The sequence below is a fragment of the Neofelis nebulosa genome, chromosome 4 (assembly GCF_028018385.1).
Source record: "Neofelis nebulosa isolate mNeoNeb1 chromosome 4, mNeoNeb1.pri, whole genome shotgun sequence".
NCBI lineage: Eukaryota > Metazoa > Chordata > Mammalia > Carnivora > Felidae > Neofelis > Neofelis nebulosa.
In genome coordinates this window covers 159,288,883-159,306,335 of record NC_080785.1, presented here as the reverse complement: position 1 = coordinate 159,306,335, position 17,453 = coordinate 159,288,883, and the positions used below count along the sequence as shown (strand labels likewise).

The 17,453-nt window shown below is 42.3% G+C and overlaps 1 protein-coding gene across 1 annotated transcript; it reads left to right on the top strand.

Moving 5' to 3' along the window:
• Window positions 1-3,023: 3,023 nt before the first annotated feature.
• Window positions 3,024-6,147, top strand: LOC131508627 (olfactory receptor 7A17-like). Its single transcript, XM_058723591.1, has 4 exons — window positions 3,024-3,371; window positions 3,657-3,847; window positions 4,366-4,560; window positions 5,988-6,147. The coding sequence occupies exons 1-4, from the start codon at window positions 3,024-3,026 to the stop codon at window positions 6,145-6,147; spliced, it is 894 nt and encodes a 297-aa protein (XP_058579574.1).
• Window positions 6,148-17,453: the final 11,306 nt, after the last annotated feature.

Below are 17,453 nucleotides of genomic sequence, written 5' to 3'. Positions count from 1 at the left end.
TGTACTCATTGCCTGAAACATGGTCAACACTCAATTTATATTCTTGAATATGAAGAATTTCTCAGTGAAATTATAAAATATGTCGTTACTTACAGAAGAAGCTTTTTGACAAAAAACACCCTACATCAATGTGGCAGAAGGAATCCCTTAATGGGGGCCATATCTATACACAACATATTTAAATGAATATCTGGGGGCGCCTGGGTGGTTCAGTCGTAGAAGCGAACAACTCTTGATTTCGGCTCAGGTCTCCACCATAAGCCAACATTTTGGAGATCCAAGGGATCTAATCCAGACTGATTGCTTAGTCTTAGACTGTGGGAAAATGTTAAAATCAGGGTTGGGATTAGGTGCTGGGATATTTGAATTCTGGGAGTGACAGAACTCACAAGGTAGGAGTAATCAACACAGGGGTCACGCAGTTATGACCTGGTCTATTGGGAACACAGAAACTCCAGGAAATCTTTCTTTGTGTCCAGACCAGTGTCCCCCAGGGAAATCATGTGCTGCAGGTTGGACAAGCAGGAGGGAAACATGCCTCATGAACAGACAAAGGAAACTATAAATGTCTCCTCTGTGCAGTCCTTCCCCCTGTGCCACCGGGGGCGATGGGACCTGATTGTTGCTTCTAGAGTCCGAAGCTTGGCTGGATGACTCATGCTAGCCTCCTTCCCACCATCTTCTGCAGGGAGAGGGTTTAGTTGCCACCGATAACCATCCAGGAGGAATTCAGACAGCCACATGGACACCTCTCCCTCAGAGCTCCCAGCCATGTGATTCCGGGTGCCCAGCAGGTCCAGCAGGAAAGGGTCAGAGAGAATCAAAGCCAGGTGCATTCACTTGAGGTCACCACACAGCCACCAGCCTAGCCCAGAACCTGGAGATCTCTATGGTCATGTGCTTGGCTGACCATGCCTTCCTGAAAACCACAGTGGACAAGGTCAAGAAGGTCCTGTTCCTTTGATACTTGCCTTATATGGCAGAGTCATAGTAGAATGAATTAAGTGTGTGGTGTAAGAGCCTCAGGCAGAAATCTTATGAAGACGGTGATTCAGAGCCTAGAGTGACTGTCACGGTGTGTGCAGAATTCTGTAGAGCAAGGTCTGAACAAACCTTTGGGTGTTGTGCAAACCAGAAACAGGACCAGAGTGTGCCCAACACTCGGCCAAAAAGATCACAACACAAAGCCCAGGAAAAACAGAGAAAAGACGCCACGTCTAAAAAGTGAAAGGGACTTATCCACCTTCTCTAAGATCACAGGACATCCAATGGGTCAAAGAAATATGAACCAGGCACAGAAAAAAAAAACCCAAGTTTCCTACTGCTTCATTATAACCTGCCCAACTTTTGCTGTGCTTTGCATATTTCCCGTGCCGAAGGGTTGATTTATTCCCTTAGCACACTTTTCTCTTGGAGCATTCAGTCTGTAAGGCGATCCACATGCTGAACAACCCACTAATTTTGTCTTCTGACCACATTTAATTTTGCTCCTTATTATTTTTGCTGGGCATCAAGGAGGTAACAAGACTTGGAATGTTGTCAGACCTCAGGATGCTCTTTCTTCTTCACGGCCCCTCAGGTTTCAGTGACCATATGAACCATGAAATCTTTTGTGCCACTTCAATTTCATTTCACTCTCTTGCCTCTCTCTCTCTCTCTCTCTCTCTCTCTCTCTCTCTCTTTCTCTCTCTGTTTGTGTGTGTGTGTTTCTCTGATTTTGAGCAAATGGTTTGTTTTTCTGTAAATGCAGGACAGAAAATAAGCATGCGAGTCTGACCTGTCAATTGTATTTGTCCATAAGAAACTCAATCATTGGAATTCAGGTACCATTTTTACATCGTTTGTGAGGAATGATAATGGATCTGGCCACATTGGTTTATAGCCACTCTGAGCTTAATTATTGGGGCTGGAGGTGAGAACTCATGGAAGAACACAGCTCAGGGAGTGATGATTTGCTGTGTGTGTGTGTGTGTGTGTGTGTGTGTCTTGTCTTGTGGCGGGGGATCCGTTTCCAGAGCAGGGGTGCCTTAGCTAATATATTCTAAGTTGACTCTACTAATACAGAAGCCAGCACTCAATCAGCACAGGGTATTCAGGAGGGCTCCTTGTCAATGTACAGGAGGCTTTCCAGATAGATTCTAAAATATAAGCAGTATATAGTGTGGGTGAGTGACTCCTTTCCCTCTAAAGGGAACCAGTAATGAGGCCATCCATTTCTTTGAAATTACCTGACACCATCTCTGATTTCTCTCCTCTTTACTCCTCTTCACACAACGCTTCCTATTTTGGACCCCAATAGCTCCAAGTAGTACGATCCTCTGGGTCTTAGCAGAGGTCATTCCCTCAGCCAACACACCCCTTCCCCAGAAATGCTTGCAGACCCTGCCCTCCTTTCACTGAAGTCTCTGTTCAAATGTCACCTGTTACGGGTCTTGACCAAATACCAATTACAGAACGACACTCGTATCCACGCTCTCCTTTATATCTACTTTTGTTCTCTTCATAGCACTTTGACACCCTCTAATGTCTTATTAGTATTTTTATTTGTTTCCATTCATTCTCCATCATTGGATGATACTTGCGTTTTTTTTTCAGTATCCCATGCTCATTGCCTACACAATGCCTGGAATATGTTTGACAATCAGCACATATTCCTCCCATGCAGGAAAGATATTCTTAGTAAAACAGTAAAATGCATGACCTGTGCTGGGGAGTGTGGAGAATGAGACCAAAACACCTAATCTGAGGTGAAACAGGAGGGAATCTCTTCAAAAGGACAATCCTTTGGGGACAAAAGGGACAAGATACCGAAATGAACTTCTTGACTGCACAATATAAATGGTAGCATTTCAACTATGTGAGTAAACTGTTGATGTGAAAATTAATGATGTCCTTTGCCTCTTTCCGGGGGTCAGTGCAACCTCATGGAACCAGGGAATATTACACAATTATCAAAATTTCTTCTCCTGGGATTTTCAGAGAGACCAGAGCTGCAGCCCCTCATATTTGGGCTTTTCCTCTCCATGTACCTGATCACTGTGTTTGGCAACCTGCTCATCATCCTGGCCATCAGCTGTGACTCCCACCTCCACACCCCCATGTACTTCTTCCTGGCCAACCTGTCCTTTATAGACATCTGCTTCACCTCCACCACCGTCCCGAAGATGCTCTGGAACATCCAGACTCAGAGCAAAGTCATAACCTATGCAAGCTGCATCACACAAATGAACTTTTTCATAACCTTTGCAGGGATGGACGACTTTCTCCTGAGTGTTATGGCCTATGACAGGTTTGTGGCCATCTGTCACCCCCTGCACTACACGGTCATCATGAACCCCCGGCTCTGTGGACTCCTGGTTTTGATGTCCTGGATCATATGTGTCCTGCATTCCTTGGTACACACCTTAATGGTGTTGGGGCTGTCTTTCTGTACAGAGGTAGAGATCCCCCACTTTTTCTGTGAACTCAATCAGATGATCCAACTTGCCTGTTCTGACACCTTTCTTAATAACGTGGTGATGTACCTTGCAGCTATGCTGCTGGGTGCTGGTCTGCTTGTCTGGATCCTTTACTCTTATTCTAAGATAGTTTCCTCCATATGTGGGATCTCATCAGCTCAGGGCAAGTATAAAGCGTTTTCCACCTGTGCATCTCACCTGTCGGTTGTCTCCTTATTTTATTGTGCAAGCCTAGGAGTGTACCTCAGCTCTGCTGTTACCCAGAGCTCCCACTCAAGTGCCACAGCCTCGGTGATGTACACGGTGGTCACGCCCATGCTGAACCCCTTCATCTACAGCCTGAGGAACAGAGACATAAAGAGGGCTCTGAAAAGAATACTTGGGATTCAGTGTTATAAGAACCAATCATCCAAAGGCTGAAGACATGCCCATGATTGAAGGGCTCAAATCCTCAGAACCAGGAACTGCCAATCTTTGATCAGACTGTGGAAGTAGGATCTACGCCTTCTATTTATTTCTTGGCATTTCCATTTGTTTGATCAACTTCTCTCTACATTTAAGGAACTCACTTCATTAAGCTTCTGCTGTGACTGAAATACAGACGGTTTCTTTTGTCTATTTTCAGACGTCCCCAAAGTTTACCCCAACCTTGGGTCACAAATGCCTGAAATTTCTGTATCTCACATGGGACTAGTTGGATTTCTTAAAATTATTTACATCTCAAATGACTTATACCATGTCGGGTAAATTTCCACTAGATTTCCTGAGATCATTATCGTGAATTATACGCTTCAGACGGAATAAAGCTACATTGATCAGTAAGCCATTTCCATCATTTTACTGTCAAGGAGAATACAAAAGCACAGTTTCCACCTTGAGTCTCAGTCTTTTCCTTCACTTCCTTTAGGACTCCACCTGATGATGTGGACTCTAACATTGTTCCATTTAAGCCTCAAGCTATTGACACACCACTCTGGCTAGGAATGCCCAAGTACTCACCCGTGCCCATGTGCTTTCCAGACTCCCACAGACCTTTCCCAGACCACAGCCTATGCCTTGGCCGCACCAGCCCTTGGGTTCTTATTGTGATGGCAGGACACACGTCAGCAACATCTATCGGAGAACTCTAATAACCCCAGGTTTATTACTCATGTATGCTGGAGGGCACATGGGATGGTCAAAAGCCATTCTGGGAGGTGTCAGAAGGGGAGAGAGGGTCAAGAGGAATAGAGGGAGAGAGAGAGAGAGAGAGAGAGAGAGAGAGACACTGAGGGATCTGGATTTATGAAGGACCATGGCCAGGGTGGGTAGCTGGTGTTGGGTTCACACGTTCTTGGAGATTTGTACTGAGTAGAATGTGTGTGCTGAAGGGGAAAATCTGATTCACTCATGTGTCAGTCTCTAGTTTATAAAGCGCTTTCTGAAGAGGTACTTCATGACTGGGGGTAGCTGAAGGCTTATCTGGTGATTGTGGAACACATCTGACGATATGTTTATTCAACATGGTTTTGTTCGAAACGGACCCAGGGAAAATATGTCATTTCAGTCCCTTGGGCTAAACATGCCCTTATGCTTTGTAAGCAGTCTCTTGGTTTTATTCTGTTACTCAGCTCAGGGTCCAGAAATACTACCATAGTCACTGGGAAAACCCAATTAGCTAATCTAGATCTCCTAGTGGAGTGTACTTCGAAAGGCAAATTTGAATACATAGATCGACTTGATATGTTCTTCGTATCAGCCTGACCAGCCTGACTTTTGAAACACTCATTTTGTGACACACAAAATATTTCTCTCATTTTTAAAAAAATCACAGTTCATGCTTTGCACCTATTTATTAAAGCATGGGAGATGGTGTTCACCACTGAGGGAGTTTATTCATCGAGGCGCAGGATTGCTTAGTGTCTTCTACGTTTTATCACTGAATTATTTTCCTGTTTCTGCTTGAAAACTTCTAATGCGATCCACTCATATGATTCTTTCCATTGTTACACGAAATAGCTTCCTTTTCCTGATATATGTCACAAATCCCACGCGATGGAGAATGCACAGTATCAGCAACATGTATGTAATACGTCCTTTCTGCTCTGAAATCTCTTCCACCTGCTTGACCAGAGGACGCTTCACCCAAGAACTGCATGTCCTGCCAGTCATGTGGGTCAGGGTTACCAGTTTTCTGCACAAATGGGCATGTCCTTCAGAGTCTCCAGGCTGATGAGTAGCCCTATTCAATCTGCTGCATAAATCCTTCTTTGCTCTAAAAAAAAATAATAACATGTGAAAGGGACTGGAGATTAGGATGTGGGCATATCTGATAGTGCCTTAATCTTACTCTAAAGGGTATTATTAATAATACCCTAATACCCTGATTAATAATCAGGGTATTATTTTGGTCACTTATAAAAACAATAAACACAGATTTCTCACAGCCTGAAGAATGAGCGAATACATGATCCTTTCATAATTACAGGCACACAAGGACAGTATTTGGTGCAGAAGCCTTCGCGCTACCCACACTTATCTCTAACACAGGATCATCTTCTTGCTAATCAAACAGTGGTCCGCAGACTCAGACCTGCACTTCAGCATCACCCAGGAGCTTGGAGAAATGCAGAATCTCCAAGATTTTGCACTTGTAGTGGGATCCGTGTGGATTCACGGGCACAGTGAAGTTGGAGACATGCTGGTCTAGGTGTGTTTCTCACCGTTTATGGTGAGACATTGGTGGCAGGGTAACAGTATTTTGGGGGTGCTTTCCTGTCACGACCGGCGCGACAAACACCGAGGTCAGGGTCCTGAGGGTAGGGGAATGCAAGAAAAAAGAGAGAAGAGAAAGTTTGGGAACAGGAGGGTCCCCTGGGCTGATGGCCCAAGTGACGGCTTTATTGTTGCTGTACACAATCTTTTATATCCAGACTCTATGGGTCAGGCCATTCTAAGAATAAACAGGTTTCACATAATTGCTGCCCACCAAAACATTTAGTTCTGTGTTTCTTGTGCATTTTCTAGACGGGTCACAACAAGACCTTGTTGATAAGATTGCTAGCAAAACACAATTCCCATGTTTGTTTCTATCTGACTCGGGGTAGAAAAAGGGAGGTAGCATTACTGCCAACACCTGCAGACCACAGGCTTCAGGAATTACCTTTCTCAGCCTTGACAAAGCTTTTGTATGCCCTTGAGAGTGGGGGAATGGGAGGGGGAACCACCGGGTTGGCTTGAGTCAACAGGGAACATTGCTCGACCTGGTCTCAGCCTGGCATCTGGGCCCGGCCCCCCACACTTACCTGTGGACTGTAGGTGTTTGGCAGGTTCCCTTCAGACTTTGACAGACGTCCCAGGGGAAAATTCATTTCTGGCTGAGAACCACGACCCCAAGTTTGAGAACTGGAAGCATCCTGACAGAGTCAAACTCAAGGGACACCATATACTCAGATATTAATTTTGGACAGATGACAAGACACGACCAAGCACCATTTATACATCGTAAAATGTAGTTCATAATCTCAGGGATAAGATTTTATTAAGATTAAATCCAAACTCCCTGTGAGATGTTAAGCTCACTTTATAGTACATAACTAGATCTCAATACATCTGTTATATTTAAGGACCATTTTATAACAAGGGACCAAATGACAGCTTTTAACATCTTATAAAACAAGTGACAGAAAAAGTGTCTTGAAGCCAATCTCTGTGGCACCCAAGTTTTATTATCAGAAGTCATTTCTCTGCTTTATTATTTTTTCTTTTTTTTAATATATGAAATTTATTGTCCAAATGGTTTCCATACAACACCCAGTGCTCATCCCAACAAGTGCCTTCTTCAATGCACATCCCCCTCTCTCCCCTCTCCCCCCACTTGGTTTGTTCTCAGTCCTCAAGAGTCTCCTATGTTTGCCTCCCTCCCTCTAACTCTCTTTTCCCCTTCCCCTCCCCCATGCTCTTCTCTTAAGTTTCTCAAGATCCACCTATGAGTGAAAAAATACGGTATCTGTCTTTCTCTTCTTGACTTCTTTCACTTAGCATAACACCCTCTAGTTCCATCACGTTGCTGCAAATGGCAGGATTTCATTCCTTCTCATTGCCAAGTAGGATTCCATTGTGTATATAAACCACAACTTCTTGATCCTTTTGTCCGTGGATGGACATTTGGGCTCTTTACATAATTTGGCTGTTGTTGAAAGCGCTGCTCTAAACATTGGGGTGCACGTGCGCCTGTGCATCAGCACTCCTGTGTCCTCGGGTAGATTCCTGGCGGCGCTGTTGAGAACAACAGTAGACACTGGGTCGCCTTGTGGGCTCAGTGGGTTCATCTTCCGTGTCTTGATTGCGGCTTAGGACATGACCCCATGGTCTGAATTTGAGCCCCCAGATTGCTTCTGCACTGAGCATGGAGACTGCTTGGGATTCTCTCTCTCCCTCTTTCTCTGACTCTCTCTCTCTCTTAAAATAAATAAATAAACATTAAAAAAGCTTCTCTCTGTCCCTCTCTCCCTCCCTTCCTCTCCCCCACTCATGCTCTCTCTCTCCCTCTCTCTCAAAAACAAACAAAGAGACAGACAGACAGACAGCGCTAGAAATGCTACAGCTGGGTCCCTAGGACAGGCAATGCTTGGAAGGCAAAGAGGACTAATCCCGCGGGGTTCCTTGGTCTTAGACTTGGAGGAAAGTGTGTCTTGGCTGAGATAAGGTGCCAGATGATTTACACATCACGAAGGGGACGAGTTCAGGGAAAAGGGGAGGAAAAAAAGAACTGCATTCACTTGGTCTCTGACCTAGTCTTTTGCGAACCGAGATTCATTAGGAAAAAATACTTGTGTCCAGAGCAGTTTTCCACTTGGGAATATGAGATCAGAGGCTGGGATACCAAGAGGGAAATGAGCCTAATGAGTGGATACGGGGAGCTGTAAATACTCTCTGGTCTCCTGTCAGCCTGTGCGACCTTGGATGGGAAGGGACAAGGTCTCCCTCTGTTCTTCCAAGCCCTAATTATGGCTGGGGGCCCATGCTTTACTCCGTCCTGCTGTCTCAGCTGAGAACAGAGCGTTAGTCCTTACCATCTGCAGTCCAGGGAGGCATTCAGACTTGTCACAAGGAGACCTTGTCAGACACCCCAGCCAGGTGAGCCCAATGGCCCGGTGCGCCGTGGATGACAGGGTCAGAAGAACGGAAGCCAAGTTCATTAACCTGTCTTCACCTGAGAGCCCATTCAACTTAGTGCAGGCCAGGTGATGGCTGTGTTCATTTGTTTGTTTGATTAAGTGATGTATCTATTCAGTGGCTGTGTCAGTTTCACAGAGTGGATGCTCACACTTTCGTTGATCTTCCATATTCTATTCCTTTAACTTACTATTAAGGCAATGGCAGTTTATTTTACCACCCGGTGTCTCAGGAACCACACAGGTTTCTTAGATAATTGCTCTGCCTCATCCGTTTCATTCACCACCACCCCCACTCTCTGCCTTGCTGTCTGTTGAACAGACTTTTTTATGTTTGTGTAAATCACAGCAGAAACTTGCCATTCCAATATGGAGCCTCAAATTCATGTGTCCATGGGAGGCTTAAGAACTGGCATTTCTGGGAACCATTTCTATACTTTGCAGGTAAAAGGTCGCTGATCTGGCCTCACTGGATTATTTGTTTTTCGGGTGTGGAGTTTGGAGAGTTCTTTATAGATTTTGGATCCTAGCCCTCTGTCCGATATATCATTTGCAAGTATCTTTTCCCATTGTGTCAGTTGCCTTTTAGTTTTGTTGATTGTTCCCTTTGCAGCGCAGAAGCTTTTTATCTTCATGAGCTCCCGATAGTTAATTTTTACTTTTAATCCCCTTGCCTTTGTAGATAGAGACACAGAATCTGAAGCAGGCTCCAAGTTCCAAGATGTCAACACAGAGCCCAATACACAGATCCCAATGTGGGGCTCAAACTCATTAACCATGAGATTATGACCTGAGCTGAAGTTGGACACCCAACCAACTGATCCACCCAAATGCCCCATCTACAAGGCATTTAACAAAGAGTTAGTATCTATCCTCTTCAAACTACTCTAAAATATTGAATAAGAGGGAAAGCTTCCAAATATATCAATCAGGCCAGCATTACCCTGATGCTGGAACCAGACAACGACACCCTCAAAAAAGAAAACTATAGACCAGTATCCTTGAAGAGGACAGATGCAAAAATCCTCAAGAAAATCCTAGCAAACCACACATGACAGTATATTAAAAAGATCATTCACCATGATCAGGTAGGATTTATTTCAGGGATACAAGGGTGTTTCAATATTTTGAAAATCAATGTTATACACATCAACAAAATGAAGGGTAAAAATCATATGATCATCTCAATAGATGAAGAAAAATCATTTGACAAAATTCAACATTCGTTCATGATTAAAAACTCAGTAAAGTGGGGTTAGAGGCAGCATACCTCAACATAATAAACGCCACCGATGAAAATCACATAGGTAGCATCATACTCAATGGTGAAAAGTGGAGAGCTTTTCCCCCAATGTCAGGAAGAAGAAAATATGTCCATTCACACTTATTCAACATAGTATTGGAAGTCCTAGCCACAGCAATCAGACAAGAAAAAGAAATAAGGGATATCCATATTGGTAAAGAAGTTAAACTGTCACTATTTGCAGATGACATGATACTATACATGGCAAATCCAAAAGAATCTACCAAAACATTCCTCGAAGTATGGATAAAGAAGATGTGGTATATATACATACAATGGAATAATATTCAGTGATCAAAAAGAATGAAATCTTGCCATTCGAAAGAATGTGGATGGAACTAGAGTGTATTATGCTAAGCGAAATAAGTCAGTCAGGAAAAGACAAATATCATATCATTGCACCCATATGTGGAATTTAAGAAACAAAACAGACGAACATAGGGGAAGTGAGGGAAAATAAGTTAATAACAGAAAGAGTAAAACCATAAGAGACTCTTGAATACAGAGAATAGGCTGGGGGTTCCTGGAGGGGAGGTGGATTCGGGGTTAGCTAAATGGGTGATGGGCATTTATCTAAGGAGGGCACTTATTGGAATGAGCAGTGAGTGTTCTATAGAAGTGATGAATCACTGGGTTCTACTCATGAAACTAATTCTACAGTGCATGTTAACTAACTTCATTTTACATACATACATACATATGAAATTACGAGATGTATTACATTAATTCAGTAAAGTACAAGACACAAAATAAATACCCAGTAATCAGCAACGTTTCTGTACCTTAACAACGAAGCAGCTGAAAGAAAAACATTTAAAAACACCATTTACAATTGCACCAAAAAGAATAACATATTTAGGAATCAACTTAGCCAAAAAGTGAAAGACCTATGCTCCAAAACCTATAATACACTGGTGAAAGGAATTGAAGGTAACATAAATAAATGGAAAGATATTCCATGCTCATGGATTGGAAGAATTATTCTTGTGAAAATGTCCATATTACCCAAAGCAAAGCAACCGACAGATTCATTGCAATCTCTATCAAAATACCAAGAGCAGTTTTCACAAAACTAGAACAAATAATACTAAAATTTGTATGGAACAGTAGAAGATCCTGCATAGCCAAAGCAATCCTGAGAAAAAGAACAGACCTACCAGATTTCAAGATATACTCCAAAGCTGTAGTAATCAAGACAGTATGCTTTTGGCACAGAAATAGACACATAGGTCAGTGGGACAGAATAAAGACCCAGAAATAAAACATGACTAAATGGGTTTAATCTGTTACTTGGATGTAAATCTTTTTAAAAAATTTAAGAGGTGAGACTATGGGGAAAAGACAGTCTTTTCTTTCTTTCTTTCTTTTCAATATATGAAGTTCATTGTGAAATTGGTTTCCATACAACACCCAGTGCTCATCCCAAAAAGTGCCCTCCTCAATACCCATCACCCACCCTCCCCTCGCTCCCACCCCACATCAACCCTCAGTTTGTTCTCAGTTTTTAAGAGTCTCTTATGCTTTGGCTGTCTTCCACTCTAACCTCTTTTTTTTTTCCTTCCCCACCCCCATGGGTTTCTGTTAAGTTTCTCAGGATCCACATAAGAGTGAAACCATATGCTATCTGTGAAAAGACAGTCTTTTCAATAAATGGTGCTGGGAAAACTGGGAAGATACATGTAAAACAATGAAACAGGACCACTTTCTTACGCTATACACAAAAACAAACTAAAAATGGATTAAAAACCTAAATGTGAGACTTGAAACCGGCTGAAAAGAACACAGGCAGTAATTTCTCTGAAATCAGCTATAACGACAAAAAAAATTTAAAAAGGTGAGACTATGGGGAAAAGACAGTCTTTTCAATAAATGGGGCTGGGAAAATTGGGCAGATACATGTAAAACAATGAAACAGGACAACTGTCTTACACCATACCCCAAAACAAAAATGGATGAAAAACCTAAATGTGAGACATGAAACTGCCCGAAAAGAACACAGGCAGTAATTTCTCTGACATCAGCTATAGCAACATTTTTCTAGACAAGTCTCCTAAGGCTAGGGAAACAAAAGTAAAGATAAACTATTGGGATTCCATCAAAATTGAAAGATTTTACACAGCAAAGGAGACAAGAAAAGAAAAGAAAACAAAACAAACCTGATCTATTGAATGGGAGAAGGTATTTGCAAATGATATATCTGATAAAAGGTTAATATCTAAAATACACAAAGAATTCATACAACTAAACAACAAAAAACCCCAAACAATCCACTTAAAAATTGGGCAGAGGTTCTGAATTGACATGTCTCTAAAGAAGACATCCAGATGGCCAACAGACAAATGAAGAGATTTCATCATCATTCATCATCAGGGAAATGTAAATCAAAACCGCCATGAGATACCACCTCACACAGGTCAGAAGGGCTAAAATCAGAAACACAACAAACAAGTGCTGGTGATGAAGTGGAGAAAAAGGCACCTCACACACTGCTGGTGGGAATGCAGCCACCATGGAAAGCACTATGGAGGGCCCTCAAAACTTGGAAATAGAACGACAACATGATCCAATAAGTCCATTACTGTTTCCAAAGAAAAGAAAAACGCCAATTTCAAAACATATATGCACCCCTATGTTTACTGCAGTATTCTTTACAACAGACAAGATATGGAAGCAACCTAAGTGTCTATCGATAGAGGAATGGATAAGGAAAATGTGGCACACAAACACACACACACACACACACACACGAATATTTATCTGATGTGTCATTTACAAACATCTTCTCCCATTCTGTAGGAAGCCTTTTAATTCTTTTGTTTTTTTCACCGTGCAGAAGCTTTTTACATTGGTGAGGTCCCAATAGTTCATGTTTGCTTTTGTTTCTCTTGCCTATGGCAACATGGGTAACAAGAAGTTGCTATATTTGAGGTCAAAGAGATAGCTGCCTGTGTTCTCCTCTAGGATTTGGGTGGTTTCCTATCTCACATGTAGGTCTTTCATCCATTTTGAATTCATTTCTGTGAATGGTGTATGGTGTAAGAGAGTGGTCCAGTTTCACTGGCATGTTGCTCTCCATTTTGCCAATACCATTGTTTAAGAAACTGCCTTTTTTCCATTGGACACTTCTTCCTTCTTTGTCGAAGATTGACCATATTGTTTTGGGTCTGGGTTTTCTATTCTATTCCATTGTTCTATGGGTCCGTTTTTGTGTCAGTACCATACTGTCTTTTTTTTTTTAATTTTTTTAACGTTTATTTATTTTTGAGACAGAGAGAGACAGAGCATAAACGGGGGAGGGTCAGAGAGAGGGAGACACAGAATCTGAAACAGGCTCCAGGCTCTGAGCTGTCAGCACAGAGCCCGACGCGGGGCTCGAACTCACGGACCGTGAGATCATGACCTGAGCCAAAGTCGGCCGCTTAACCGACTGAGCCACCCAGGCGCCCCAAAACCATACTGTCTTGATGACTACAGCTTTGTAATACACCTGGAATTACCAAATGTTTTATAAATGTCAAGTTTTAACCTGTATTAAGCATACGAAACTCCTAGATGATTTGTCAAAAGAATATCAAATCCAAGGATTATTAAACCCATGGTTGTATAGCAAAGGAACACACTTTTTCTTGTTGAAGAAAGAATAGGTATTTTCTAGACTATCAGAGTTGTGTTCCCACCACAACTCAATGTTTCGGAGAGCCAAGGGGCATAGTCAAGACAGGTTCCTGAGTCCTAGCTTTGGAAAAAGAAACTTTCACTCAGGTCTGTGAAAAGTCTCAATGTTAGACAAGCCAGGGAAGTTCGAGGAGGAGTAATAAAAATTGGATATGCCTGAATTTTAATGTGATCTCTTGGGAACAGGGAATCTACAGGAAAAAATTCCATTCTGTCCAGATAAGTTCCCATGAGGAGATGGCTCAGGGGTTGGAGTCACAATGGGAAATGTGTCTAACGTTTCAGACACATTTTGCTGTGTCAGATGCAGCAAACATAAGGAGCTGTAAATATCTCCTCGGCTGCAGATCCAGAACATGTTTAATCCGAAGCCGGAGGAGACATGGTTTTTGCATTTGGATTCTTAAGTCTGCTTTGGGGACCAATGCTTCACTCCTTCCTGTTCTGGGAATAGAGCTTGCTTTCCATCATCAACAAACAGGGGGGAATTCTGACTTCTACCTGGAGACCTTCCTCTCAGAGACCCCATCTAGGTGAGTCTCAGAACTCAGCAGGTATTCCAGGGAAGGTTCCGAGAGAATGCGATCTGAAAGCTTTCCTCTGAGGTCACCTGACAGCCTAACCGTCCTGGTCTCGGAGCCGAAAGATCATTGTGTTTGTTGGCATGGTGAACTCTTTCATTTTTTTAAGGTTTACTTATATTTGAGCGAGAGAGACGGAGACAGAGTAAGAGTGCGGGAGGGCACAGAGAGAGGGGGACACAGAATCTGAAGCAGACTCCAGGCTCTGAGCTGTCAGCACAGAGCCTGACGTGGGGCTCGAACTCATGAACTGCGACATCATGACCTGAGCCAACGTACTGAGCCACCCAGTCTCCCCCATTTATTATTTTTTATGTTTATTTACTTTTGAAAGAAAGAGAGAGAGAGGCAGAGTGTGAGTGGGGGAGGACCAGAGAGAGAGGGAGACATAGATCTGAGGCAGGTTCCAGGCTCTGAGCCATCAGCACCGAGCCTTATGTGGGGTTGGAACTAACCAACTGCGAGATCATGACCTGAGCTGAAGTCGGACGCTTAACCGACTGAGCCACCCAGGTGCCCAACCCACTCATTCATAATCAATTTATTTAAGATGTGAAAAAAAGGAAATGTCTGTTGAAATTAGCAATATAAGGATTATTGTTGAAAGTTAAGTGGTGGGAATAAAAGATCAGTTGGATGCGACTAACGAGGGAACACCGGGTACTGTCTTCCAGGATAATCTGAACATTTCCAAAGAGTTTTGCAGTTAAAGGAAATATGAAAATACACTATTAGGTATGGAAGGAGGTGCAGTGAGGGAATTTAAACAATATTTTTAAGATGGGGTGTTTTGGAGCATATTCTGTATCTTTTAGAAAGGTCCAGACCAATGGAGGGAGCCACGACCTTGCAACTGCAGTTCTGGAGACATACATTTCACAGAATGTTCTCTCCATTAGGTCACTTAAAAAGTTTATTTAAAATGCAAACAGGCATATGCTAGAGGGTTTTATTTAGCACTTATTTCATTACCTGGAGGACGAATTTATGTTGGGGTTTATTGGCCATTTACTTTCCCTGTTGTAAATTATCAGTGTAATTTCTTTGCCTTTTACATTGAGTCTGAGTTTTCTTTTCTTTGTTGCTCCTGCTGAATCATTTTCTTCCTTCCTCTTGATTGCATTTTTCAGAATAATTCTACTCCTGAAACCAATATTACACTATATTTTAACCAACTAGAATTTAAATAAAAACTTTAAAAAGCAAAAAAAAATTTGCAAATTTTAAGCGAAGTTTACTATTTGCTGTTTGATTCTTGTATGTATGTACAGATATATTTTCTGGGTGGTGTGAGAGTTCATAAACTTTGAGTGGTCAAATCTACCAGTTGGCCATACTTTCTCCCCACCCCTTGCTTTCTATGTGCCTTGTAGTAATAAACTGCCTTTTGTATGTATTGCCACCTACCTCCCATCTGTGCTTCCTCACTGCTACCTTTTGTTTTGTGATTGGATCTATTTTCTAAACTAGCAATCGTCCTTCTGTGTCCTGTGGAAACGTGAATTTCTCTTGCATTCAACTTATATCTTTCTCACAAGTGTGTGAGACACCACCTGTGTTTGTATAGGATGAAATTATAATTTTATAGTCTGCTCCCTGCATTATTTTTAAAGTCAGTAATAATCATAATTTTTGTTTTCCTATTCTTTTTTGAGGTTTTTGCCTATTCCGCTTTGATTTTGAGACGTGTGTTAATGTGATGAAATTATATTTTATATCTTCTCCTACAGAAGAGTCTTTTGATGCAATTTTAATTAATAAGTTTATTTTGAATTCACTATTTATCCTGGTTTTCTTCTCCTTGCTATTCCTTGTATTTTATAAATTCCATTTTCTAAAAATGTGTTGCTATATAAATGCACACCTTTATGAAACGGCAAAAAAATGAATGAAAGAAGTGAGGTCCTGCTCATTTGGATCTTACATTAAATGAAGAAAGCAGAGTGGGGGAAATAAATGTGTATCTGACACAAGGTTCTCAGGGATAGACATATGAAGAAAGGAAACACGTTTTTGCACACTCACGTGCACACACATGTAACTCAACAAGGAGAACCACGAGTGATCGGTCTGCACCCTGACCACGTACGACGTGCTCTGATAATTATCTATTGTGCCTTAGTTTTTCTATTCTAGTTTATTCTTGCAAACCACACCCTGACCCCACAAATGGTCCCAGTCTCAGAATATGGAAAACATTCCTCTCCCTGGTTCTCTGTTCCTGTGCTGGTAGCTCCCTGTTTGTGTTCTCTCTCTTGTCATTGACAACTCCTGTGAGCACAATCTCTCATTCGTTCATGCAATATGTATTTATTACCACTGTCCCCAACCAAACTATGTCTGGGGGTAAAGGGTGGGAGTAAGTATAACATGCCCAGGGCACCCACAGTCTAGCAAGGAAACATATATGGAATTAAATAAAAATTACAGTGATAACACCACATCTAAATTATCACAAAAGAAAGTCTTTTTTTTCTTGTGGGAATGTCAAAACACACACACACGGTCACACACACACTCACACACATTCATGAAGGAGACGACTCCTTGCTGTCTGAAAGAGGAGATGGGAGTTTCAAGACAGAAGAGGTGAAAACTTCCAAATAGACCAGTGGATGATTCCAACCAGAGGGGAAGCAGGTGTGTAGGGGCTCGGAGCCTTGAGACTGGGGCTTGAGATGAAGCTACAACTCAAGTTCAGTGTTGGTAGAATTGATGTGGGTGAGGCAGCATGAGTGCAAAGCTGTTGGGTCAGTCAGGGGAGGCAAGCCAAGTGTTGGAAATATGGATTTAGGGTTCATTCTCCAGGGGGGGAGTCAGATGAAAGCATTACATCAGGAAGGTGGACAGTAAAGTAATTGTAATATAGAGAGATCTCTCGGGGGTAAATGTGAATATTGGCTAGAGGGGTGCTAGCCTGTGATGGGTGGAGAGAGGAAGAAATCTGAAATAAGGCTGTATAACTGGGGCCCCAGAAGTGGGGAAGTGATGGGGACTTTGAGAGAAGAAAAAGTCGGTCAAATCTCCTCACCAGTAAGAAGCACTCATTATCCATTGAGGGAACTATGCTAAGTTCTTTATGGTGCATTCACTAAATCTGCCAACCACCTGAGCAGGATAGATACCTCTAGCCCTACTATTTGGGGAAGGATATTAGCATTTACAATAGTTTGGTTGCGATGGTGGGGGAAAAGAAGAGAGGGAAGCAAACCAGAAGAGACTCATAAAGATAGAGAACAAATTGAGGGTTGATGGAGGCAGGTGGGTGAGGGATGGGCTA

Coding starts and splice junctions, on each gene's coding strand:
- LOC131508627 (XM_058723591.1), top strand. CDS start 3,024: ATGTACCTGATCACTGTGTTTGGCAACCTGCTCATCATCCTGGCCATC. Junction 3,848..4,365: donor AAAAGAATACTTGGGATTCA/GTGTTATAAGAA, acceptor CACTTCCTTTAG/GACTCCACCTGATGATGTGG. Junction 4,561..5,987: donor ATTGTGATGGCAGGACACAC/GTCAGCAACATC, acceptor TCTCTAACACAG/GATCATCTTCTTGCTAATCA.